The sequence below is a fragment of the Ricinus communis genome, chromosome 9, assembly GCF_019578655.1.
Source record: "Ricinus communis isolate WT05 ecotype wild-type chromosome 9, ASM1957865v1, whole genome shotgun sequence".
In the NCBI taxonomy this organism is placed as follows: Eukaryota; Viridiplantae; Streptophyta; class Magnoliopsida; order Malpighiales; family Euphorbiaceae; genus Ricinus; species Ricinus communis.
Genome location: NC_063264.1, coordinates 4,466,645 through 4,493,099, shown reverse-complemented (window position 1 = coordinate 4,493,099; position 26,455 = coordinate 4,466,645). Strand labels below are relative to the sequence as shown.

The 26,455-nt window shown below is 40.4% G+C and overlaps 1 protein-coding gene across 2 annotated transcripts; it reads right to left on the bottom strand.

Moving 5' to 3' along the window:
* Positions 1-18,256: 18,256 nt before the first annotated feature.
* LOC8263758 (COP1-interacting protein 7) lies at positions 18,257-26,205 on the bottom strand. Of its 2 annotated transcripts, none has more exons than XM_015725159.3 (13): positions 25,867-26,205; positions 25,094-25,273; positions 24,313-24,433; positions 24,194-24,233; positions 23,744-23,796; positions 23,613-23,668; positions 23,282-23,434; positions 22,958-23,145; positions 21,040-22,634; positions 19,917-20,819; positions 19,142-19,553; positions 18,650-18,715; positions 18,257-18,569 (listed from the first exon to the last, which is right to left on the bottom strand). In XM_015725159.3, the coding sequence occupies exons 1-13, from the start codon at positions 25,923-25,925 to the stop codon at positions 18,502-18,504; spliced, it is 3,894 nt and encodes a 1,297-aa protein (XP_015580645.2). In that variant the 5' UTR covers positions 25,926-26,205; the 3' UTR covers positions 18,257-18,501. The 2 variants fall into 2 exon arrangements, with proteins under 2 accessions (XP_015580645.2, XP_015580644.2); XM_015725158.3 differs by having other exon boundaries at positions 21,040-22,637; positions 25,867-26,204.
* Positions 26,206-26,455: the final 250 nt, after the last annotated feature.

Genomic DNA, 26,455 nt, shown 5'->3' with positions numbered 1-26,455 from the left:
ATAAAAGAGTGGCCGACAGTTGTATGTGGTCAGAAGACGTCATCATATGAGTCATCATCCATTGGCTGGGAGTCTTGCATGAGGGCTTCTTGTTGTGCCCTGGTTAAGGTAGGGTCATCCAGAGGAGTTGGAAGATCAGAGAAACAGAAATGTTCAATGGATTGTTCAGTTGATTGATGTCCATTGAAGGTGCAGACTAATGGTGTAGACACATTAGCTGTCCTTAATTCATTTCTGTATTGCAGGGCCCGTTTTAGTTCTTCTGTGATTGGTGGAGGAGCAAGATGTAAAGGACTATCAAGTGTTCTCCAATAGTGACAGATATTTTGAGTTGCATAGGTGTCTTCTGATAGTCGGAGATAAGGCCTGTAATATGAAAATAGCATGGTATTCAAGCTCCTGGAATTATTGTCCGAGAATAATCGGTGCCCATGAATAAGTTTAAGGAGATCTCTTGTCCATTGGTATGGAGTTTTGAACCGGTAAGGAATCTCCATGGATAAGACCCCGAGTTAGTTTCATTATTGAAGAAGTGTAAGAGGTTCATAATAGGCACCTCTATAGCATGATGTGATCGTAGATAGGCACCATAGAAACCATAACTCACTTTCATGCTTTGGATGTTCAGGGGATAAGTGGTAAATCAAACACCAAGGGTAGTCTGGAAAGAAGAAGTTGGGTTGGATTGGGAGTGAGAAGATTTGTTGAAAAGTTGCCAAATAATGGAACATCATGTTTCGCAAAGTCCGTGACTTGTTTGGTCGTAAGGTTGTTGGGAAGGTCCTGGAGGTGAAGGAGGTTGCAGGGTTGGATGAGGAGGCCATAAAGATTATGGGAAGATTTATTGTAGAGGTGAGAAGAACTATAGGCTGATTTTGAGGCTTAGTAAGTCTGGATAAGAAATCCGGGATTAGGTTTCTTATCCCTTTTATATGCTCAACCTTAAAGTCATACCACGAACCATGATTTTAATCGCAATAGTTGGGGCTCGTGCAAGGTCTTCCGGTTGGATTCAAGAATCTTGGGAAGGAAGAGTTGTCCATCCGAACCGGGGAAGTCTTTGTCCAATCGGGAAGAATTCAAACTTTTTATCCCGTAGTTGACCGCTGAATTTCCTTGTAGGTCGTGTGATAATGTTTTTCCAAGAGGAAAACTGACCCGATGCATATCCACACAGTTGTTCTTTGTCATGGAGCTTTTCTAGGAGGATGGCCCCCATGCATAATCGGGATGCATCAGTTTGGAGAATAAGTTCTCCTGGCCGACGGGATTGTAAGAGGTGGCGGATTGTGGGCCAGCTCTTTTAATTTTTTGACAGCTGTTGTTTGTTCCGCTCCCCATGGAGGAGGGTTCTTCTTGAGCATCTTTGAGAGGTGGCACGTGTAACTAGATAGGTGTGGAATGGCCTCTCGAACATAATTCAGGATTCCAAGGAACTGTTGAATTTGTTTTGCTGATAAATTTTCTTCCGGAAAATTATCAAGTTCCTTTGTCAGGTGGGGACCATATGTGTACTGGCCATTCTTGAAATGCATTCCGAGAAATTCAATTTCTCGTTGGCCAATAAAGCTCTTCTTTTCAGATAGCATAATGCCATATTTTTGGATAATGGCAAGGAACTGTTGTAACAGTTGGTGATGGTCCTCTGCTGTTTCTGAAAATAGAAGGATGTCGTCGATATAGATCAAAGAAGAGTAAAGGATAGGCCCAAAAATCTCAATCATTGTCTTCTGGAATTGAGATGGGGCCGTCTTGAGCCCAAAAGGCATAACAGTCCACTGGTATTGGGCATTAGGGATACAAAATGCAGTTTTGTATCTCTCTGTGGGCTGGATACCGAGTTGCCAAAAGCCTGCCTTTAGGTCAAATTTGGAATAGTACTGGGCCTTTTGGATGTGGACCTTGAGATTTGAGATTCGAGGGAGAGGGAATTTGTTGTCTTGAAGGAAATGGTTTAAGGGTTTGTAGTCTATGACAAGCCTTTTCTTTCCTGATTCTTTCGGACCTTTCTCCACATAAAAGGCTTGGCAAGCCCATTGTGAAGTAGTGGGCTCAATTAAACCTTCATGTGATGTCGGGCATTCCGATCGGGCAAGGGCTAGGTCTGTGGGAGACATTCCCATGTGTGTGGCTTTAGTAGGGTTAATGTCTTCATTAAGTTTGAAGGGGAGGCCGATATAGAATTGTGGATTTTTCCACGGAGGAAGAGGATGTTGGAAATGTGAATGGGATTCGATGAATCAAGGAATTTTTCCCGTGTATGAAAGGAATGGAGGAATAGTATTCGTCACATGTAAAACAGATTGAAGTTTCAGTGTATGACCGAAGCTTTTGAACTTTATACCGGTTGGAAGGATTTGGAGCTTTTGAGCTTGGTGATAAACATCAAATCCTATCGAATATCCTTGCTTGGAAGATCTGAACCAATGATGTGCGTCCATACAACGCAATCGGGGAAAGAACTGAATTCGATCTTCCATCTTGTGATCGAGTGGTTTTGAAGGTTTGACCGCCACGCCTGAAGAACTGATCATGGGGCTTCCAATACTCGATGGGAGAACCATTGGGTTCATCATGCTTCTTTGAGCTCCAGTGTCAAAGAAAGCTATTATCGAACAGTTTGGAGTATTTTGAGGATGATTCGTATGGGAATATATGGGATCTGGAGGAGGTTTTGTAGTAAATTGAAAAGTTTCGGAGGTGGAGGAGAAACAAAGAAGGAAGATAATAGGGTTTGGAGAGAGGATATTGTATTGCATCTTCCGAATATTCTTCCGACTCTCTTCATGCGTACCAATCATCAAGATTGGTATTTCACCATCGTCCGAATCAAGAAGATTCTTGTGAAGACTCTGTGGAGTCCGAGGACTCCATTCTAACCCAAATAAGCTTTCGGGGTAAGATCTTCTTGCCTCCGAAAGTAGGGACTCTATTTCCTCTTCAAAAGAGTCCTGCAAGAGATAAGGACATGCTAACTTGTTGTATCATCTTTCACGACTTTTCCGGATTCTTGGGACAATTTTTGCATAATGTCCTTCCTTTCGCAGATGAAACATCTGTCGGACTTGTACCGGTTCCGTTTTTTACGGAAGTATTTGAATCTCTTTGGGTTCTTTTCCACGAACTTCTTGTTGCTGCGCGTGTATTTCTGGAAATGGTGTCCAGATTTCTTCTTGTGATTTGTACAGACGCATTGGCGGCTTTGCATTTGATTTTTAGGTGGTTTTTGTTGCAAGCCTTTTGGACAATCAAGTCCCTTTGAGACAACCTTTGAATAATTCCGCTGATCACACAGGCCTCTTAATGGAAGAGAGTGTGAATTGCCAGAGATTTCTCCAAGTGTAATAGAGGTGGTAGTCTCTTTAATCATATTGTTAACCTCAGTTGTATCTCATCCGCGAGAGGTGATGAAGGTATACTTTAGTGTATCATCACCATCATGTCCTCCAAATGACATAGTAGAGCTTGGACATAGCCGAATAGTGTTTTCCGGATCCTTCATCTTGAATGAACAGCATTTTCGATCAAAGAACTCTTGTTTCACTGTCTTATGACAAGGTCATAGCTTCCAAGAAACCGGTTACGCCTACCGATGGAGTCGGCAGAGTGACAAATTGAAGCCTAGTGTATTCAGTCGAGATCGAAACCAATCTCTTAAGCTTCCCAGAACCTTGTGACAAATTCGCAAGGACTTTTTGAGTGTGGCCCTTGAAGGGTCATCCGAAGATCAATCCATGCCAAGAATTCCGAAGCTTATCCTTCCATTTGATGGTGGCAAGTCATCAAAAGTGAACCAAGGTCCGCTACTGGTTTTGGCCTTGGGTTTGGAGCTCCAGTGGGAGCAAAGAATGACTGAGCATCTTCATCTTCAGGTTCTACTACTTCTGGACTGGGATCAGTGCCAGAAGTGTTCATGAGAATTTCAGTGATGTCCGCTTATCTCTCGAATTGTCCAAGAAGATTCTGAATCATACTGGATGATCACGAGAGATTGCTCTGGAAATTTGTCTTTAGGTGCTAGAGGAGAAGAGGTTTTCTTTTGCTGGGTTTCTGAGGTTTTTGGGTAAAGGTGAGAGAATGTGCCAAAGGGCTGATAAAGGGTTTCTTGTGGTTGTTCTGGTTGTGAAAGAAAAGGGAAAGAAGAAAAGTATGAAGGAGTAATAGCCGATGATGTTGAAGCTGCCGATATGAATGTTGGAATTGCAGCAGACTGGTCTTTCCTGAGATCATTTTCAATTTGATCTATTTGCTTCTTCAGCCGGGAAATTTCCTTTTGCTTTTGCATGAAAGAGGGGGTAATTGGCTGAGGTATCCGGAGTTCTTTGTCCAGAGCTTGATACTTTGCTGTCAGGGATGAGTACAGTTGCAAGACTTCTTGTGAGAAAGTATCTAGCTTGTGATCCATGTTTTGAACCAAGTGTAGTGCTTGATCCAGTTTGCCATCTATCTTCTTCAAGTAAGTGTTTTGGACAATAGAATTAGATGTCTGCCAGTTAAGAACTTCTTCAGGGGGTGTCAGCGGTTCTAAGTTTCCAGAAGGTGAAATCCGTGTAGGAAGGATTTCAGATCTTTTGTTCTCTGTTTTCCCAAGGAGGAAATCCTCCGATTGTAACATGAAACATTCTTGAACCAAGGGTTGTATCACGTCTGATTGTGAGATGAAGTAGGTCCAAAAGTTCGTGGCGTTGTTATACTGGCCCAACGTTTTGTACCTCCCTGACAAAACCGATTCGGCACGGTTTCAACTATAAACCTTCGATCTCGATCTCCATTCCGCAAGTCGAGAAGGGGTTTGCCATATTCAATGTTGAGTTGTGCCATAATTTCTTTGAACTCATCATAAGAAACGCCAATGACCGCTTTTCCTTCTTTGGCAAGAAACTCAATTGCCTCATCGAACATTGGCGTTGGCTTTTTATTCTTTCTCCGGGAACCATCCGGATCTCGATCGTCCGACTTAGGATGAATCTCTGAACAAGAAGTATCCAGAGACATCTTTTTGGATTCTTCCGCTGATGTTTGAAAATGTGGTTCAACATAATCCATGTCATCTTGACATAGGCATTCGGCTTGCACATTTCTGGGCTACATCCCGGACAAAGTGTCCTCTAACTCAGGCAAGATAAACTGGTTGCCGGGATGCTTGAAAGGAGTGAATAGGATCTTCCCAGGCCGCGATAATCGGTTGTATCATTGATGCTTGGAAAATCGATGGTGCCGAGGGAAGATTCCTCGATTCTTGTAAAGATCGTCTTAACAATTCCCATCCTTTTCTGTATAAAGAGGGATCCGTGGCTTGAATCGGTTTTGATTGAGATGCCTGGAGCTTCTCATAATTTGTTACCCACTCAATAGGAATTAGTTTCCGTAGATCTTCCTTTCGTCGCCGAGGAGCTTGAACTATTGTAGGGTCCGACCGAATCGGCCATGATGTACAAAGCATCAGATGAGGCTTGGAAGCCTGGGATCTGCAAGGTTAAGTGCATGATCCTGCAATCGATAAACGATCTGATGGTGAAGAGTCGCGGAGAGAGCATTTTCAACTTGACTAGCTCCCGTGATTTGGACTTGTACTTTCAAGGCAGTGGATAGATAAGGATCACTTAGAGAGAGGTTAAAGTTTGGGAAGAAAGTCAAAACAACACTACCAGTGTTGAGTGTTGTGACTATTGTCCCAATCAACGCATGCTCGTACTTAAGGTAACGAGTGTCCAAAAGCGACATCCGTGCTGTAACAGGCAATCCCATCCTTCCATGATAGGAAAGGACAAGTCTCACAGCTACGAGATGGAGATGAGAATAGCCTTGCTTCCGCCATTGTTCTATGAAAGAAGTGGGGATTTCTAAAGTAACATAACGCTCGAGAAGTAGCGTTAAGTGAACACTGAGAAAGTGAGGAGGATTGAACATATTCTTTTATGGTGAGGGGTTTTTTGTGGATGATTTGGTTAAAGGCTTTTTTGACAAAATTTTGTTTCTTGAATATGTTGTAAGGGTTGATGATAGGTACTAGAGTATCTTCTATCTGTACGTTATCAGGAATATGGGAGATCTCAACAAGATGTTCTATCTTGTTAGATATAGTTTTCTTACAAGAGGGAGATAATTGAAGGGTAGAAGTATGAGAGGTAATTTCAGTTGAGATCTCCCACCTAAAGACAAATTTCCAGAGCAATCTCTCATCAGTCCGTATGATTCAGAATCTTCTTCGACATAATCTCGCAGATGGCGACATCACCGAAATTTCATGAACACTTCACATCGATCCCACCGTAAGTAGTAGAACCTGAAGATGAAGATGCTCGGTCATTCTTTGCTCCCACTGGAGCTCCAAACCCAAGTACAAAACCAGTAGGACCTTGGTTCACTTTGATGACTTGCCACCATCAGAAATGGAAGGATAAGCTTTGAATTCTTGGCATGGATTGATCTTCGGATGACCCTTGAAGGGGCCACACTCAAAAAGTCCTGCCAATTTGTCACAAGGTTTACCTAAGCTTAAGAGATTGGTTTCGCCTGAATACACTAGGCTTCAATTTGTCACTCACCGACTCCATCACGAACGATCCTCCATAACCGCTTTGGAAGCTATGACCTTGTCATAAGACAAAGCAGTAAACAAGAGTTCTTTGATCGAAATGCCGCTCATTCAAGATGAAGGATCCGAAAAACACTATTCGGCCATGTCCAAGCTCTACTATGTCATTTGGAGGACATGATGGTGATGATACACTAAAGTATACCTTCATCACCTCTCCGCCGGATGAGATACAACTGAGGTTAACAATATGATTCGCGGCTAAAGAGACCACCACCTCTATTACACTTGGAGAAATCTGGCAATTCACACTCTCTTCCATTAAGAGACTGTGATCAACAGGAATTATTCAAAAGGTTGTCTCAAAGGGACTTGATTGTCCAAAAGGCTTGCAACAAAAACCACCTAAAAATCAAATGCAAAGCCGCCAACCCATTCGCATAAATCACAAGAAGAAATCCGGACATCATTTCCGGAAATACACGCTAAAGAACAAGAAGTTCAGGAAAAGAACCCAAAGAGATTCAAATACTCCGTAAAAACGGAACCAGGGTATAAGTCCGACAGATGTTTCATCTGCAAAAGGAAGGACATTATGCAAAAATTGTCCCAAGAATCCGGAAAAGTCGGCAAAGATGATACAACAAGTTAGCATGTCCTTATCTCTGCAGACTCTTTCAAGAGGAAATAGAGTCCCTACTTTCGGAAAGCAAGAAGATCTTACCCCGTGAAAGCTTATTCGGGTTAGAATGGAGTCCTCGGACTCCACAGAGTCTTCACAAGAATCTTCTTGATTCGGACGATGGTGAAATACCAATCTTGATGATTGGTCCGCATGAAGAGAGTCGGAAGAATATTCGGAAGATGCAATACAATATCCTCTCTCTCCAACCCTATTATCTTCCTTCTTTGTTTCTCCTCCACCTCCTCAAACTTTTCAATTTACTACAAAACCTCCTCCAAATTCCATATATTCCCATACATGATCATCTCAAAATACTCCAAACTGTTCAGTATAGCTTTCGACATCTTTGGAGCTCAAAGAAGCATGATGAACCCAATGGTTCTCCCATCGAGTATTGAAGCCCCATGATCGCTCTTGTGGCACCACTGGCCAAACCTTCAAAACCACTCTGATCAAGAGGAGGAAGATCGGAATTCGGCTCTTCCGATTGCGTTGTATGGACGCACATCATTGGTCTGAGATCTTCCAAGCAAGGATATTCGATAGGATTTGATGTTTATCACCAAGCTCAAAAGCTCCAAATCCTTCCAAATCGGTATAAAGTTCAAAAGACAGTTTTGGCCATACACCAAACTTCAAATCATTTCGTGACGAATACTATTCCTCCATTCCTTTCATACACGTAAAATTCCTTCACCATTCGTAATCCCATTCACATTTCCAACATCCTCTTCCTCCGTGGAAAAATCCACAATTCTATATCGGCCTCCCCTTCAAACTTAATGAAGACATTAACCCTACTAAAGCCACACACATGGGAATGTCTCCCATGACCTAGCCCTTGCCCGATCGGGAATGCCCGACATCACATGCGAAGGTTTAATTGAGCCCACTACTTCACAATGGGCTTGCCAAGCCTTTTATGTGGAGAAAAGGTCTGAAAGAATCCGAGGAAAGAAAAGGCTTGTCATAGACTACAAACCCTTAAACCATTTCCTTCAAGACAACAAATTCCCTCTCCCTCGAATCTCAAATCTCAAGGTCCACATCCAAAAGGCCCAAGATTATTCCAAATTTGACCTAAAGGCGGGCTTTTGGCAACTCGGTATCCAAATTTACGAGAGATACAAAACTGCATTTTGTATCCCTAATGCCCAATACCGGGATCATATGCCTTTTGGGCTCAAGACGGCCCCATCTCAATTCCAGAAGACAATGATTGAGATTTTTGGGCCTATCCTTTACTCTTCTTTGATCTATATCGACGACATCCTTCTATTTTCAGAAACAGCAGAGGACCATCACCAATCACATAACAGCCTCGCCATTATCCAAAAATATGGCATTATGCTATCCGAAAAGAAGAGCTTTATTGATAACGAGAAATTGAATTTCTGAATGCATTTCAAGAATGGCCGACACATATGGTCCCCACTGACAAAGGAACTTGATAATTTTCCTAAGAAAATTTATCAAAGAAACAAATTCAACAGTTCCTTGGAATCACGAATTATGTTCGAGAGGCCATTCCACACCTATCTAGTTACACGTGCCACCTCTCAAAGATGCTCAAGAAGAACCTCCTCCATGGGGCTTGAACAAACAACGGTATCGAAAAATTAAAAGAGCTCGGCCCACAATCCGCCACCTCTTACAATCCCGCTCGCCAGGAGAACTTATTCTCCAAACTGATGCATCCCGATTATGCATGGGGGCCATCCTCCTAGAAAAGCTCCATGACAAAGAACAACTGTGTGGATATGCATCGGGTCAGTTTTCCTCTTGGGAAAAACATTATCACACGACCTACAAGGAAATTCGCACAACTACGGGATAAAAAGTTTGAATTCTTCCCGATTGGACAAAGACTTCCCGGTTCTTGATGGACAACTCTTCCTTCCCAAGATTCTTGAATCCAACCGGAAGACCTTGCCTCGAGCCCCAACTATTGCGATTAAAATCATGGTTCAGCAGGTATGACTTTAAGGTTGAGCATATAAAAGGGATAAGAAACCTAATCCCGGATTTCTTATCCAGACTTACTAAGCCTCAAAATCAGCCTATAGTTCTTCTCACCTCTACAATAAATCTTCCCATAATCTTTATGGCCTCCTCATCCAACCTGCAACCTCCTTCACCTCCAGACCTTCCCAACAACCTTACGACCAAACAAGTCACAGACTTTGCCCGAAACATGATGTTCCATTATTTGGCAACTTTTCAACAAATCTTCTCACTCCCAATCCAACCCAACTTCTTCTTTCCAGACTACCCTTGGTGTTTGATTTACCACTTATCCCCTGAACATCCAAAGCATGAAAGTGAGTTATGGTTTCTATGGTGCCTATCTACAGTCTGTCATCATGCTATAGAGGTGCCTATTATGAACCTCTTACACTTCTTCAATAATGAAACTAACTCGGGGTCTTATCCATGGAGATTCCTTACCTGGTTCAAAACTCCATACCAATGGACAAGAGATCTCCTTAAACTTATTCATGGGCACCAGTTATTCTCAGACAATAATTCCAGAGCTTCGGAATACCATGCTATTTTCATATTACACAGGCCTTATCTCCGACTATCAGAAGACACCTATGCAACTCAAAATATCCGTCACTATTGGAGAACACTTGATAGTCCTTTACATCTTGCTCCTCCACCAATCACGGGAAGAACTAAAACGGGCCCTGCAATACAGAAATGAATTAAGGACAGCTAATGTGTCTACACCATTAGTCTGCACCTTCAATGGACATCAATCAACTGAACAATCCATTGAACATTTCTGTTTCTCTGATCTTCCAACTCCTCTGGATGACCCTACCTTAACCAGGGCACAACAAGAAGCCCTCATGCAAGACTCCCAGCCAATGGATGATGACTCATATGATGACGTCTTCTGACCACATACAACTGTAGGCCACTCTTTTATATTATTGTTTGTCCCTATTATGAAAGTGAAGTGTATTATTAGTCTTAGTGGGATACCCACTAACCTTTGTTTGATAGTGCTGTATTATTAGTCTTAGTGGGATATCCACTAACTTTTGTTTGATAGTGCTGTATTATTAGTCTTAGTGGGATATCCACTAACTTTTGTTCGATAGTGTCAGATTATTAGTCTTAGTGGGATACCCACTAACCTTTGGAGATTTTCTACCGACTCTCCACTCTATATAAGGGGAGGTCTTTGAAATAAAAGATAAGCAAGTTTCTCTAAGAAAACTCTCTCTCTTCTACACTCTCTTATGGCTTTCTAACTTTCTCATTTCTCTTCTCTTGATCCAATGGCAATGTTCTAATAGTTGCTACGATCTGTTTCTGGTGTAATCCAAAAGAGCTAACTCAGCTAATTTAAAGATCCAAAAGAGTAGAAAGACCCCCATGGCAAGAGGCCGTTTGTGTCTTAACTTGAGGATCTGTCCATGCTTTGAGTTTACAGCATGAGGATTATGCCATGAACAGCTCTCGGCTCCCTCTTGGTATCAGAGCCTTGGTGATAGAAGAAGAGAAAACCCTAAAACACCATGTCAACTGAAATTACCTCTCATACTTCTACCATTCAATTATCTCCCTCTTGTAAGAAAACTATATCTAACAAGATAGAACATCTTGTTGAGATCTCCCATATTCCTGATAACGTACAGATAGAAGATACTCTAGTACCTATCATCAACCCTTACAACATATTCAAGAAACAAAATTTTGTCAAAAAAGCCTTTAACCAAATCATCCACAAAAAACCCCTCACCATAAAAGAATATGTTCAATCCTCCTCACTTTCTCAGTGTTCACTTACTGCTACTTCTCAAGAGCAGTATGTTACTTTAGAAATCCCCACTTCTTTCATAGAACAATGGCGGAAGCAAGGCTATTCTCATCTCCATCTCGGAGCTGTGAGACTTGTCCTTTCCTATCATGGAAGGATGGGATTGCCTGTTACAGCACGGATGTCGCTTTTGGACACTCGTTACCTTAAGTACGAGCATGCAGTGATTGGGACAATAGTCACAACACTCAACACTGGTAGTGTTGTTTTGACTTTCTTCCCAAACTTTAACCTCTCTCTAAGTGATCCTTATCTATCCACTGCCTTGAAAGTACAAGTCCAAATCACGGGAGCTAGTCAAGTTGAAAATGCTCTCTCCGCGACTCTTCACCATCATATCGTTTATCGATTGCAGGATCATGCACTTAACCTACAGATCCCAGGCTTCCAAGCCTCATCAGATGCTTTGTACATCATGGCTGATTCTGGTCAGACCCCTACAATAGTTCAAGCTCCTCGACAGCTTGAAAAGGAAGATCTACGGAAACTAATTCCTATTGGAGGGTAATAAATTATGAGAAGCTCCAGCATCTCAATCAAAACTGATTCAAGCCACGTATCCCCTCTTTATACAGCAAAAGGATGGGACTGTTAAGACGATCTTTACAAGAACTGAGGAATCTTCCTCGGCACCATCGATTTTCCAAGCATCAATGATACAACCAGTATCGCGGCCTAGGGAGAAGATCCCTATTCACTCCTTTCAAGCATCTGGCAACCAGATTTATGCTGCACAAGTCAGAGGACACTTTGTCTGGGATGTAGCCCCAGAAATGTGCAAGCCGGAATGCCTATGTCAAGATGACATGGATTATGTCTTGAACCACATTTTCGGCGATCAATGTAAGAATCCAAAAAGATGTCTCTGGATACTTCTTGTTCGGAGATTCATCCTAAGTCGGACGATCGAGATCCGGATGGTTCCCGGAGAAAGAATAAAAAGCCACTGCCAATGTTCACGAGGCAATTGAGTTTCTTGCCAAAGAAGGAAAAACGGCCATTGGCGTTTCTTATGATGAGTTCAAAGAAATTATGGCACAACTCAACATTGAATATGGCAAACCCCTTCCTGCAACTTGCGAGAATGGAGATTGAGTCGATCGAGGTTTATATTTGGAAACCGGTGCCCATCGGGCCTTTGTGGGGAGGTACAAAACGTTGGGCCAGTATAACAACGCCACGAACTTTGGACCTACTTCATCTCTGTGTTGTCAATCAGATCACGGTACAACCCTTGGTTCAAGAATGTTTCATGTTACAACCGGAGGATTTCCCTCCCTTGGGAAAACAGAGAACAAAAGATCCGAAATCCTTCCGACACGGATTTCACCTTCCGGAAACTTAGAACTGACACCCCCTCAAGAAGTTCTTAACTGGCGGACATCTAATTCTATTGTCCAAAACACTTACTTGAAGAAGATAGATGGCAAACTGGATCAAGCACTACACTTGGTTCAAAACATGGATCACAAGCTAGATACTTTTTCACAAGAAGTCTTGCAATCACTCATCCCCACAAAGAAAGTATCAAGCTCGGACAAAGAACTCCCGGATACCTCGACCAATTACCCCCTCTTTCATGCAAAAGCAAAACGAAATTTCCGGTACCAAGAAGCAAATAGATCAAATTGAAAATGATCTCGGAAAGACCGGTCTGCTGCAATTCCAACATTCATATCGGCAGCTTCAACATCACTTCCGGCTATTACTCCTTCATACTTTTCTTCTTTCCCTTTTCTTTCACAACCGAACAACCACAAGAAACCCTTTATCGGCCCCTTTGGCACATTCTCTCACCTTTACCCAAAAACCCTCGAAACCCAGTAAAAGAAAACCTCTTCTCCTCTAGCACCTAAAGACAAATTTCCAGAGCAATCTCTCATCGGTCCGTATGATTCGGAATCTTCTTGGACAATTCGGAGATGGCGACATCACCGAAATTCTCATGAACACTTCCGCACCGATCCCACCCGGAAGTAGTAGAACCCGAAGATGAAGATGCTCGGTCATTCTTTGCTCCCATCGGAGCTCCAAACCCAGGCCAAAACCAAAGCGCAGACTTGGTTCACTTTGATGACTTGCCACCATCAAATGGAAGGATAAGCTTTGAATTCTTGGCATGGATTGATCTTCGGATGACCCTTGAAGGGCCACACTCAAAAAGTCCTTGCCGAATTTGTCACAAGGTTTACCGGAAGCTTAAGAGATTGGTTTCAGTCTCAGCCTGAATACACTAGGCTTCAATTTGTCACTCTGCCGACTCCATCAGCGGCGGTAACGATCCTCCATAACCAGTTTCTTGGAAGCTATGACCTTGTCATAAGACAGTAGAAACAAGAGTTCTTTGATCGAAATGCCGCTCATTCAAGATGAAGGATCTGGAAAAACACTATTCGGCTATGTCCAAGCTCTACTATGTCATTGGAGGACATGATGGTGATGATACACTAAAGTATACCTTCATCACCTCTCTGCCAGATGAGATACAACCTGAGGTTAACAATATGATTGCGGCTACAAAGAGACCACCACCTCTATTACACTTGAGAAATCGGCAATTCACTCTCTTCCATTAAGAGACTGTGTGATCAATGTGAATTATTCAAAAGGTTGTCTCAAAGGGACTTGATTGTCCAAAAGGCTTGCAACAAAAACCACCTAAAAATCAAATGCAAAGCCGCCAACTGCGTCTGTACAAATCACAAGAAGAAATCTGGACACCATTTCCAGAAATACACGCGCAGCAACAAGAAGTTCAGGGAAAAGAACCCAAAGAGATTCAAATACTTCCGTAAAAAGCGGAACCGAAGTCCGACAGGGATGTTTCATCTGCAAAAGGAAGGGACATTATGCAAAAAATTGTCCCAAGAATCCAGAAAAGTCAGCAAAGATGATACAACAAGTTAGCATGTCCTTATCTCTTGCAGACTCTTTTGAAGAGGAAATAGAGTCCCTACTTTCAGAGCAAGAAGATCTTACCCCGGAAAGCTTATTCGGGTTAGAATGGAGTCCTCGGACTCCACAGAGTCTTCAAGAATCTTCTTGATTCGGACGATGGTGAAATACCAATCTTGATGATTGGTGCATGAAGAGAGTCGGAAGAATATTCGGAAGATGCAATACAATATCCTCTCTCCAACCCTATTATCTTCCTTCTTTGTTTCTCCTCCACCTCCTCAAACTTTTCAATTTACTACAAAACCTCCTCCAAATTCCATATATTCCCACATGATCATCGGCCCTCAAAATACTCCAAACTGTTCCAGAATAGCTTTCTTTGACCGGAGCTCAAAGAAGCATGATGAACCCAATGGTTCTCCCATCGAGTATTGAAGCCCATGATCGTTCTTCAGGCGTACCAACGGCCAAACCTTCAAACCACTGATCACGGGAAGATCGAATTGATTCTTTCCCGATTGCGTTGTATGGACGCACATCATTGGTTCGGATCTTCCAAGCAAGGATATTCGATAGGATTTGATGTTTATCACCAAGCTCAAAAGCTCCAAATCCTTCCAACCGGTATAAAGTTCAAAAGAGCGGTTTCGGTCATACATCAAACTTCAACTGCTTTGACGTGAATACTATTCCTCCATTCCTTTCATACGGGAAAAATTCCTTCGATTCCTCCGAATCCCATTCACATTTCCAACATCCTCTTCCTCCGTGGAAAAATCCACAATTCTATATCGGCCTCCCTTCAAACTTAATGAAGACATTAACCCTACTAAAGCCACACACATGGGAATGTCTCCCATGACCTAGCCACTTGCCCGATCGGTAATGCCCGACCTTTAAAGAAGGTTTAATTGAGCCCACTACTTCACAATGGGCTTGCCAAGCCTTTTATGTGGAGAAAAGGTCCGAAAGAATCCGAGGAAAGAAAAGGCTTGTCATAGACTACAAACCCTTAAACCATTTCCTTCAAGACAACAAATTCCCTCTCCCTCGAATCTCAAATCTCAAGGTCCACATCCAAAAGGCCCAAGATTATTCCAAATTTGACCTAAAGGCGGGCTTTTGGCAACTCTAGATCCAAATTTACGAGAGATACAAAGCGCATTTTGTATCCCTAATGCCCAATACCGATTGGATCATATGCCTTTTGGGCTCGAGACGGCCCCATCTCAATTCAAGACAATGATTGAGATTTTGGGCCTATCCTTTACTCTTCTTTGATCTATATCGACGACATCCTTCTATTTTCGAAATGCAAGAGGACCATCACCAATCACATAACAGTTTCCTTGCCATTATCCAAAAATATGGCATTATGCTATCCGAAAAGAAGAGCTTTGATTGGCCAACGAGAAATTGAATTTCTGAATGCATTTCAAGAATGGCCAGTACACATATGGTCCCCACTGACAAAGGAACTTGATAATTTTCCTAAGAAAATTTATCAAAGAAACAAATTCAACAGTTCTCGGAATCCTGAATTATGTTCGAGAGGCCATTCCACACCTATCTAGTTACACGTGCCACCTCTCAAAGATGCTCAAGAAGAACCCTCCTCCATGGGAGCGGAACAAACAACACAAAATTAAAGAGCGGCCCTGACAATCCGCCACCTCTCATAATCCGTCGTGCCAGGAGAACTTATTCTCCAAACTGATGCATCCCGATTATGCATGGGGGGCCATCCTCCTAGAAAAGCTCCATGACAAAGAACAACTGTGTGGATATGCATCGGGTCGGTTTTCCTCTTGGGAAAAACATTATCACACGACCTACAAGGAAATTCCAACTACGGGATAAAAAGTTTGAATTCTTCCCGATTGGATGACACTTCCCGGTTCGGATGGACAACTCTTCCTTCCCAAGATTCTTGAATCCAACCGGGAAGACCTTGCCCGAGCCCCAACTATTGCGATTAAAATCATGGTTCGGTATGACTTTAAGGTTGAGCATATAAAAGGGATAAGAAACCTAATCCCGGATTTCTTATCCGGACTTACTAAGCCTCAAAATCAGCCCTATAGTTCTTCTCACCCTCACAATAAATCTTCCCATAATCTTTATGGCCTCCTCATCCAACCTGCAACCTCCTTCACCTCCAGACCTTCCCAACAACCCTACGACCAAACAAGTCACAGACTTTGCCCGAAACATGATGTTCCATTATTTGGCAACTTTTCAACAAATCTTCTCACTCCCAATCCAACCCAACTTCTTCTTTCCAGACTACCCTTGGTGTTTGATTTACCACTTATCCCCTGAACATCCAAAGCATGAAAGTGAGTTATGGTTTCTATGGTGCCTATCTACAGTCTGTCATCATGCTATAGAGGTGCCTATTATGAACCTCTTACACTTCTTCAATAATGAAACTAACTCGGGGTCTTATCCATGGAGATTCCTTACCTGGTTCAAAACTCCATACCAATGGACAAGAGATCTCCTTAAACTTATTCATGGGCACCAGTTATTCTCAGACAATAATTCCAGAGCTTCGGAATACCATGCTATTTTCATATTACACAGGCCTTATCTCCGACTATCAGAAGACACCTATGCAACTCAAAATATCTGTCACTATTGGAGAACACTTGATAGTCCTTTACATCTTGCTCCTCCACCAATCACAGAAGAACTAAAACGGGCCCTGCAATACAGAAATGAATTAAGGACAGCTAATGTGTCTACACCATTAGTCTGCACCTTCAATGGACATCAATCAACTGAACAATCCATTGAATATTTCTGTTTCTCTGATCTTCCAACTCCTCTGGATGACCCTACCTTAACCAGGGCACAACAAGAAGCCCTCATGCAAGACTCCCAGCCAATGGATGATGACTCATATGATGACGTCTTCTGACCACATACAACTGTCGGCCACTCTTTTATATTATTGTTTGTCCCTATTATGAAAGTGAAGTGTATTATTAGTCTTAGTGGGATACCCACTAACCTTTGTTTGATAGTGCTGTATTATTAGTCTTAGTGGGATATCCACTAACTTTTGTTTGATAGTGCTGTATTATTAGTCTTAGTGGGATATCCACTAACTTTTGTTTGATAGTGCTGTATTATTAGTCTTAGTGGGATACCCACTAACCTTTGGAGATTTTCTACCGACTCTCCACTCTATATAAGGGGAGGTCTTTGAAATAAAAGATAAGCAAGTTTCTCTAAGAAAACTCTCTCTCTACACTCTTATGGCTTTCTAACTTTCTCATTTCTCTTCTCGATCCAATGGCAATGTTCTAATAGTTCTTCGATCATGTTACTGTGTAATCCAAAAAGCTAACTCGGTAATTTAAAGATCCAAAGAGTAGAAAGACCCCCATGGCAAGAGGCCGTTTGTGTCTTAACTTGAGGATCTGTCCATGCTTTGAGTTTACAGCATGAGGATTATGCCATGAACAGCTCTCGGCTCCCTGGGTAGAAAGATATTTATGCTTTTGATTTATTATTTATGCATCCAAAGCTCGATAAATATAGTATCCCCTTTTTGGGCTAAAAATCCTAAGTTCTACTGTACAACTTTTCAAATTATTACCAGATATGTGGAGATGAGATTAAGATAAGCTCAATGGGGAATAAAAGTTTGGGAATTACGTGTGGTAATTTTAATCCTAAAGATTTGTGTTTGGTAAAAATATTAGATGGGAATGGAGAGATGATACTTTTCATCAATAAAAAGAATAACTGTATGCATGACATCCTCCTTCAAAAAGATGAAAACAAATTCAAAATAGAAATATATGCATATGCATGGAATTCTCAGTTTCAAGCTTTAACTTAGTACCTCAATATCAAAAAAAAAAAAAAAAAAAAAAGGACATTAAAATCATTTAATCATGAGTGGTTGCAAATTAGCCTATCGCATACCAGCACACCACCCTAATACTGACTGTAGCGGGAGAAAAATAGAGACTCATTTTTAGCACCAATATCCAAAATTTACTTAATATTTACTACTAGTTGTCAAGCTTGCCATGCTAAAGGGAACTTCCTCTCTAGGTTAATTTAGGGTATCAAGCAGAAGCTGGTTAATATAGGCTGTTAAACAGAAAGCTATTTACCCAAGAAGGGCTCTGAAATTGGAAGAGAACTTCCATTAATGAACTAGTCAGTTCAAGAGGAGCTGCAAACGGATTTACTGTATCAAACTTACAAAAACTAAACAAGGATTAATTAGTAATTACCATGCTGAGCCATGCAACTGACTGGAAGAAGACATCACAAAATTAAATTCACCAAAAGAACTTTAAAATTGAAAATGAATGTACGAAGATCAAGTACAGCAACACTGTTACAGGGCAACAATTTTAACACAACATCTGCAATGATTCACAACCTAACTGGTGTAGATCAAGACATGCTTTACCTTCAAATTTAACAGTATTCACATTGTCAAGTGGCTTCTTTTCACTAGTCTTGCTTCTGCAAGGACATGATTGCTGCTTTCTCACCTTCAAATATACAGTATTCACATTGTCAAGTACTCAGCTTTTTTTCACTAGTCTTGCTTCTGAACGGCGATAACAAGGAGAAATGGCGAGAAGCTGCAAAAGAATTGTTCTTTTTTAGTAATTAATGGAGTTCGAGAACATAGAGAAATAGTTGATCAAACAGTGAAGCTTACTCTTCTGAGGAGTTATGCTAGCAGTGGGGGTTTCATCTTGAGAGATCAGATTCTTCAGCGTATGAACTGGTGGGAATTACAACCAAACATGGTCAGCTTGCAGGAAAGATGACAGGCTAATTGAAGGCATAAATAAGTATCTTTAGCAAGCTCGTTATGCTATTGTAATATTTGACTGATTTCACTTATAGGAGTCAACATACACATGAATGATGATTAGTGTATCCTGGAAGACACTTTTCCGGGCCGGGTCTTATATAGACCATGAGAGATGAAGTGGGCCCCATTTGCCCGTTCTATCCCAATAGAAAGTGAAATATGTTGGACATCATATAATCTTTTATATCCGAACATTTATCAATATTTCAGAGTTAGCACCTTTATGCTACTCAAGATTCTCCTCATATTTTAGTGGACCTTAAAACCAGATACTAGAACTATTTCAGATCTTGTCATTCATTATACAGCAGGGTGGGAGTATAATGCTATTACCTTCGCTAGAAGAAGCAATGTTTGCAACATTATCATCTGCCTCGGAACCATTCAGACTGACACTGTCCGATTCAGCATTGCGATCACTGGTAGCATGACTCTTTTTTCCAAACTTCAGCAGCCGTCGAAACCCTTTTGATGATTCCTTCGTTTGAGACTTATCTAATGCTTCAGGGATCTTTTCTAACTTCACGCTTTTAGGATCAGATATCTGAGCTTTGAAAGTCTCCATTCCTGCCGTTACTGTCTCTAAGCTTGTTGGAGGTGCTTTGCCATAATCTGAATTTCTAGTAGATGGATCTTCCAAAGAAGAGACTCTAGCAAAAGGAGCTTGGTATGGTTTTTCAGAAATGGTTATTCTTGAAGTATTTGGCACTTCCTTCTCTACATTACTTACATTTTCAGTTGTGGCCTGACAGCACAAGTTTTCAGAAAAAGAAAAAAAATCAAATTATTAGGAATTTTGCTCTGCTCAAGCTTTCTTGCAATTTATTAACACATAGATAGCTATCAACTAGTTGTAATAGGTGCTATAATCCAATAATAATATCATTCTTACATGTTCAATAAACTGAAATTCTCCAATGTTTATTTTACTGTACTGCTATAGTACATCTGAGAATTGTTAGGTGCACATATTGTCATCAAACTACAAGATGCATTGTGCACGGAAGTATATATTAGATGTCAAAGAAATCAGGTGTGAAGAACATTAATAACAATACATGTAAACGCAGTTGGGTCCACAAACCCAAATTTAGAGTTCTTGACCTACCTTATATGCACTGGATATTGCTGGTAACTGATGTTCGCTGGGTTCTTTATCAACATCCATGGTAAGTGGCGAAACTGGTGCTCGAATAGCTGCACAGTCCGGTAGCGCCTCAGTTTTCTCCCCTGTTACATAACCACTGGATGTGTGCACAGCAGGAATGGAGGGCTTCTCACATTCTAGCACCACAACATTTTTTTCAATTATTGGGTTATCATCCGCATCACTATGATGGGAAACTTTGTCACTACTCCTTTTCACTTCAGCACCTATAGAAATGGTATTAGACTTGCCTTCATTAGGCTTATGCACCATTTCTTTCCCAGCTGAATTTCCTTGTGCAACATCAGGTGCTTTTGTGGTTTTAATTTTCAGTTCTGGGAGAGATGCAGTCTTGTTCTTATCATAGTTCACAATTGCAGATAGTTTCTTGCTATCAGATCCATTGGCTACTTTCGGCTTTGATGCTGGTTCAGTATTTCGTGGCTTAACTGAAGTAACACGATTGCTGCTACTTACTTTAGGCTCTGATAATCTTCTAATTCGAGCCATGGATGCCTTTGCCTCAGGAGTTGTACCACCAGTCTCTTTCTTTGGTTCAGGCAATGATGATACTGACCGGCTTAACCTATTTCCTGCCGAGTGACTACCGGGACTCAATTTGCTGGGTTTAGAAGCTTTAAGAGAGCCACTAGATCCTGCAGAGATGGTTCTCACAGGGAACCTTTGCAGAGGAGATGCTGATCCAGGCTCTGAATCACTAAACTTTGATCCTTTATGAGGGCTTGGAGAAAGTTTAGCAGGTAAAGATTTTCTAGTTTGAGCAGGAATGGAGCTGCCTCTGGCAGCAATTCTCTTTTGCCTTTCTAACTTTAATGCCTCTAAACGTTTTATCTGCTCCTCTTCCTACAAAAAAAGAAAAGGAATTAAGAGAGAGCAGACTAAATTTATTAACTAGCTGGGCACAGAAATAAATCATATTTTAACAGATAATACAGTTTTTGGCCACGCAACTGGACATAAAAAGTTGGATAAATTTTGTAGCCAGTTAAGCAGCCACTTTGCTGCAATTGTGAAATTTTTGAATATGGAAGTGAATGCTTACTGAAAAGGACAGGAAATGTACCTTCTCCTTCTTCATTTTCAGAAGATCAGCTTTAAAGGTTCTTAGCCTCTCAGCACGTGCCTTGGCTTCATCAAGAGGACTAAATTTTGAAGGTTTACCTTTTCTTATTGGTCCCACTGTCTTCTTTTTATCTGAAGCATCCAGAATAAGTTTTGATTTCCGCTCCTTGTCTACCTTTTTAGTACCTTGCTTGACACCAGTCACTGCCTCCTTATTTTTCTTATCTAATGAACCACCATTTTCAGCAAGAACCTGCATTTCATAATCTAAAGCAGGGTCATAACCAACAGTTCCTTTTTCTGATGCACGCTCAGGCATCAAACTTAAATCATCTGGTTCATATTTGACTTGGCTCGCAAGCCGGGTAGATAAGTTCTCAGCCTGAGATGATGGGAACTCAGAATCCATGTCAATTGCAGGTCTTCCAACAGTTCCATTTTGATCTACTGAGGTTGACCTCAGTGAAACCACATAAGAATCATCATCCATATTATGTGATGAACTCCTGTTTAAATTCTTGTTTGCATGCACAGCTCCATTCATAACCAGCGGGTCTGGTGGCGAATCCATGTAACCGGACTGGTTTTCTCGCTTATGCACCATAAAATCATCATTTAATGATCTACACCTACCTCTCCTGCCATCTACTTCTGCAGATTGTATATCCATCTGACCATCCATGAAGCTTCCATCATCACTAGTTTCACCCATCCTTCTCGACATCAATGATGCATCATTTGAAACCCTAGTCATATGGCCCAAGTTTCCACTAATTCTTTGCATATCTGTCATATTACCATCTTGATTATCACCCGCATCTCGCCCTTTAAAAAGTAGAGGATCATGACCTGCTATATTTTGCCGCCTTTTGACTTGATCATTTTCCATTGCGAACATACCTTTATCTGCAGCATGTTCAGCTTCATCAGCACCTTTTAGTAAATGACTTTGAAATGCTTGCCAGTGGCCACCATCTGCCTCGTTCCCATTAATTATTCCTTCCATATCAGCTGAATCTAACTTATTTGTAGATTTGGTATAGTTACCTTTCCTTTTTGAGGATCTAAGGGAGTTCTTATGCTTGATACTTGTAGTTGCTGATAAATCTTCCTTTTCCTCATCAGTTTCAGAACCAGAAGCTGACTCTGATTCACTACCAGATGATTCCTGCCTCCTAGAAGTGATATAATTTATGTTCCGAATAACGACCATTCCGGATTGTTTTTTACTTGATCGACTAGACTTTTTCTCTGATTCTCGATTTCCTGAAGTTTCCTTCTCCAACTCCACATCCACATCCCCAGTTTCCGAATCAGTGTTACCATCTCCATTATCCATAGAATGCCGTCTATGTCCCTTTCTTTGACCAGCATTAAGTCTCATATCTTCCCCTGATGGATATGGTGGCTGGTAATAGGGGCCATTTCCTGGATAATTCTGATAGTAAGGAATGCCTTGCATAGGATATCCTTGAAACACAGGTAATGCACCAGGTGGAGAATGCATAGGCCAATGGGGGTACATAGGATGTGGAAAATGGCCTTGAGAATATTCTTGCTGGCTTGGAGATGGCTGTTGATCCATGGGATGAACGTCTACTGCATGAATAGACAATTTCCTTTCAATTGAATAATAAAGCAGACGGAGAAAAGCACAAACAGAAAGATGATGCTATGCTACAAATATAATAATGATACTAATTATGTTAAAGAAACATGAAAACAAGGATATTAAGCAAGCATAGCAAGTCACATTTTTGCTTGCTTAGGAATTTGGGACTTTTTTAGACCTGTGTTACTATCAGTTTATTTAAGATGCTATGAGAAATAACATATTAGGGTGTTGAGACCAAGGACAACTTTTTGTTATAATGTTCAAACACCACATTATAAGCTTGTACTTTTACAGGAGTCAATACCTGCTTCCCCATTACTCTCTGGAGTTCCAGGCCATTGCTTGTTAGTTGCACTAGAAAGAACAATGCCAGATGCATTCATAACAGCAAAGTCTGACCGACTAGACATTGCTTCAGCAGCTTCAATTTCAACCCATTGGCCAGTTTCATGCTTTCTTTTCCACAAGTCCATAAATCTCACACATGCATCCCTGTCGAGATTGATGAATGAAACCACATTATATGTGATTCTCTAGAAAATACAAATTTTACTACAAAACAAATGATGGTAGATAATATTTTAATCTAAAAAAGATTTACATGACCAGGACAAAGAATGTTGCTTACATTAAACGTGTGGCCCCAAAACTTTCAGCAAATGACATCAAAGGTGCCATATGATCAATGTCATAACCAGCAGCTACAGCACGTGCAAAGGCCATGCCTTGCTCTTTCTGCAGCACAGTTTTGCGTGTCTCCAGAACTTTCATAAGCTGGACTCTGATAATACAAACCAGGAACGTTTTCATTAGCCTTGTTTTACTGGACAAAGCAAAACTACTAAAGGACAGTGGCAAGAACTGCTGGCACTTTGCAGTCACCACAATCCCAAAATTCAACATGATAATCAGCTAGCCATTCATGATAATGCAAAATCATGATATTGCAATATACATACTTTGAATTTCCCTCGTGTGCTGCTGATCCATTTGCTTCAAGTGGATGTGAACCCGGCTGCCAGATAACAAAGAGAAAAAAGTTAGAAGTTCAATGGTTTGTAAAGCAACGAGGATTATTGTGTCCACACACCTTATAGAGGACAATTGCTTTCTCCTCATTAGAATCTAGAAGAGCCTTGCTACCTGCAATCAAAAGGCATTTTCAGTGTAATTCCACAACCAATTCAAATATAATCAAAGCTAGAAGCTTAAGTTTCTGAGAATCTATTTCTTGAATGTAATATAACACGTTAGACTAGGAAGTGCTAATATATAAAGTAAGCACCAATTAAAAAGCCTTGGAAAAGCAGAAAGCTTCTAGATAACATATATATATATATAGATATATATATTATACACACGCCAAGTTCATCCCTTCGCCTCCCACTAGAGAGAGCAGAAAGTAAGAAAATGAAGAAAAATCAATTGACAGATAACAGGAACAGAACAATATCTAGAAAAGTTTCCAGTAGATTAAAAGAGAAAATTTAATGTTCACTAAATGATAAATAGTATGGCTGGATGGCTTCTCTAAGAATACCTTCAATGCGTGCCACAGGTTTAGCTTGATGATTTTCTACCTGTGAAACCAAAAGGCAATTGAAATTAAATTCTAGGATCTGATTTATAGGTCATAAGTTTCTTAAAGATTTTGCTTACCATGTTCAACCCTATGTCGTTGTTACTTTGAATGGCTATTGCCTCCTCAATCTGCAAAATTTCAGATTCTAAGGTGTGCACCCGCTCCAAGATCTCTGGAGTGCTCACAAAACGAACAAACCTAGATATCCAAAATGTATAAGTTTTCAACACCAATGTCAGGGGAATACTACATCAATACATGTTCATTAATAATTATATAGGATACATGAAAATATTTCTATTATTATGCAAAGATTTAAAAATGAAGATTAGAATCAACAGTCATGACCAAAAGAAGAAAAAAAAAAACTGATCATCAACTATCAAATTAGGAGAAGACTGTAAACTGAACCCATTGAAAACCTATTGAAAAACTGATCATCAACTATCAAATTAGGAGAAAGACTGTACACTGAACCTATTGAAAACCTACCATCCTAATAAATTATTACAGCATCCAGTATAATTAAGTTCATATATTCTTTCTATGCTCAAGTGCCTATTCCACAATAGATTAGAAGACTTCTACTAAGTAACCTTTCTAGTCTAGAAATGACAAATAAAGGGATCACTTCCATTTTGTTATAGCAATTAATTACTTATTTTAAGCATCCCTCATTCTTTAATAATCTCTGTTATTCCAAACTTCTTATTAACTCTTTTGCCACAAATCGTAAGATTGGTCACGGCTGATTTCCATATTAGCTTAACCAAATTCACTAAATAATACAATGCAAAACCACCAACAATAATTAACAAACCACACAATAAGGGAGGAACATGAAATGAAGAGGCCAACCTCTCAACTGTCTCTTTGGTGAACCATGTTGCGCCAGTTCCAGGCTCTGGCTCAAGAATAATTGAGTAACCTCCCTTCGCCATCTGATCTTGTGCAGTCTTCAAGTGGGCAAGAAATGGATTAACCAAACCAGAAGCTATTTTCTCGGTCTTTCCATTTGCAGATATAACCAATTCACATCTGATAATTATAAAAAAAAAAAAAAAATTAAAACCAACACAAAATTCAAGTTTTCTTAGTACAAATGCAAAACCCACAATTGGATTTTGCTGGTAAACTCTATAGCTAGTAATTTTACTAATTACTCATACTTCAAGACCAATGCACTAAACACTAAATATACTTTAAAAGAAAAAGTTGAAAATCCCATGTATTAATCTCCAGGAGAATGAGGAAAGAATTGACAGTCAATCTTTAAGATAACATATATGCAATACAACCACTTTCAGGAGTGAAACAGTTTCAAGTTCCCCAAAGTAATGTCAGTAATAAGTAATCAAAGGAAAGAAAAAGAATTAAAAAATGAAATGAATTGAAAAACCCAGTGACATGGTAGAATTTAGCATGTAGCAAATATCAAATACCATAAAATTAATACTTACTAATCACCAACTTAGATCGCTTGAAACATAAGTAGCTTTCCAAAAATAGGAACCACAATTACTAATTAATAAATAAAAAGGATGCTCCAGTAAGACAGTATAAGCTGCATGTGTAATATAAGCAAGCTCACAATCAAAAAACAAGAAATGACAAAGACATTAACATAATACCTGGTCCGAGTTGGAGTGAGTTGAAAAACAGCTGAGTCAAGCCGAGTTGAATACTTCATTTCTTTTTTGTTTTGACTAAAAGAATCGATCTTTACTCACCTGAACTCAGAAACAAGATCAAAGGAAAACCCAAAAAAAAAAAAAAAAAAAGAGTAGCTAAAGACTTAACATTTATATAAAAAAAACCTCTAGTAAACAAAAGAGATTTTTTCAGCTCTCTGCATCAAAAAGAGAGCTAAAGAAACTAAAGTGAAGTTGCAGAACCCAAAAGAGGAAAGTTTAGAGAGAGAAAAAGAGCTCTCCTGTAGAGAGAGAAAGATAGAAACTTTGGATGCCCAAAAAGAAGAAGAAGAAAAAGAACAAGAAAGGGTGACGTTACTTGTTGCTTGTTGAATTATGTATGGTAAATAAGAGAAAATTTTAAGGGTAAAACGGGGCATTGGGGTTAAAGTTGACAGAATCACTGTGGGAAACGTAAAAACTGTAACAGGACAAATGTTGTATGGCGATTCGTGAAGTTTAAGTTACTAAATTGACCCTTGATTTTTCAACGTTACCGTTGAGGATGCTCCACTTAGACTGTAGCCGT

Bases quoted from the DNA above. Each gene is read 5' to 3' on its own strand.
- LOC8263758 (XM_015725158.3), bottom strand. From the start codon at position 25,925: ATGAAGTATTCAACTCGGCTTGACTCAGCTGTTTTTCAACTCACTCCA. The intron at 23,797-24,193 runs GTATTCTTAGAG...TTTTGATTGCAG, and splicing joins ACCTGTGGCACGCATTGAAG to GTAGCAAGGCTCTTCTAGAT. The intron at 22,638-22,957 runs GTATTGACTCCT...CTATTCATGCAG, and splicing joins AGAGAGTAATGGGGAAGCAG to TAGACGTTCATCCCATGGAT.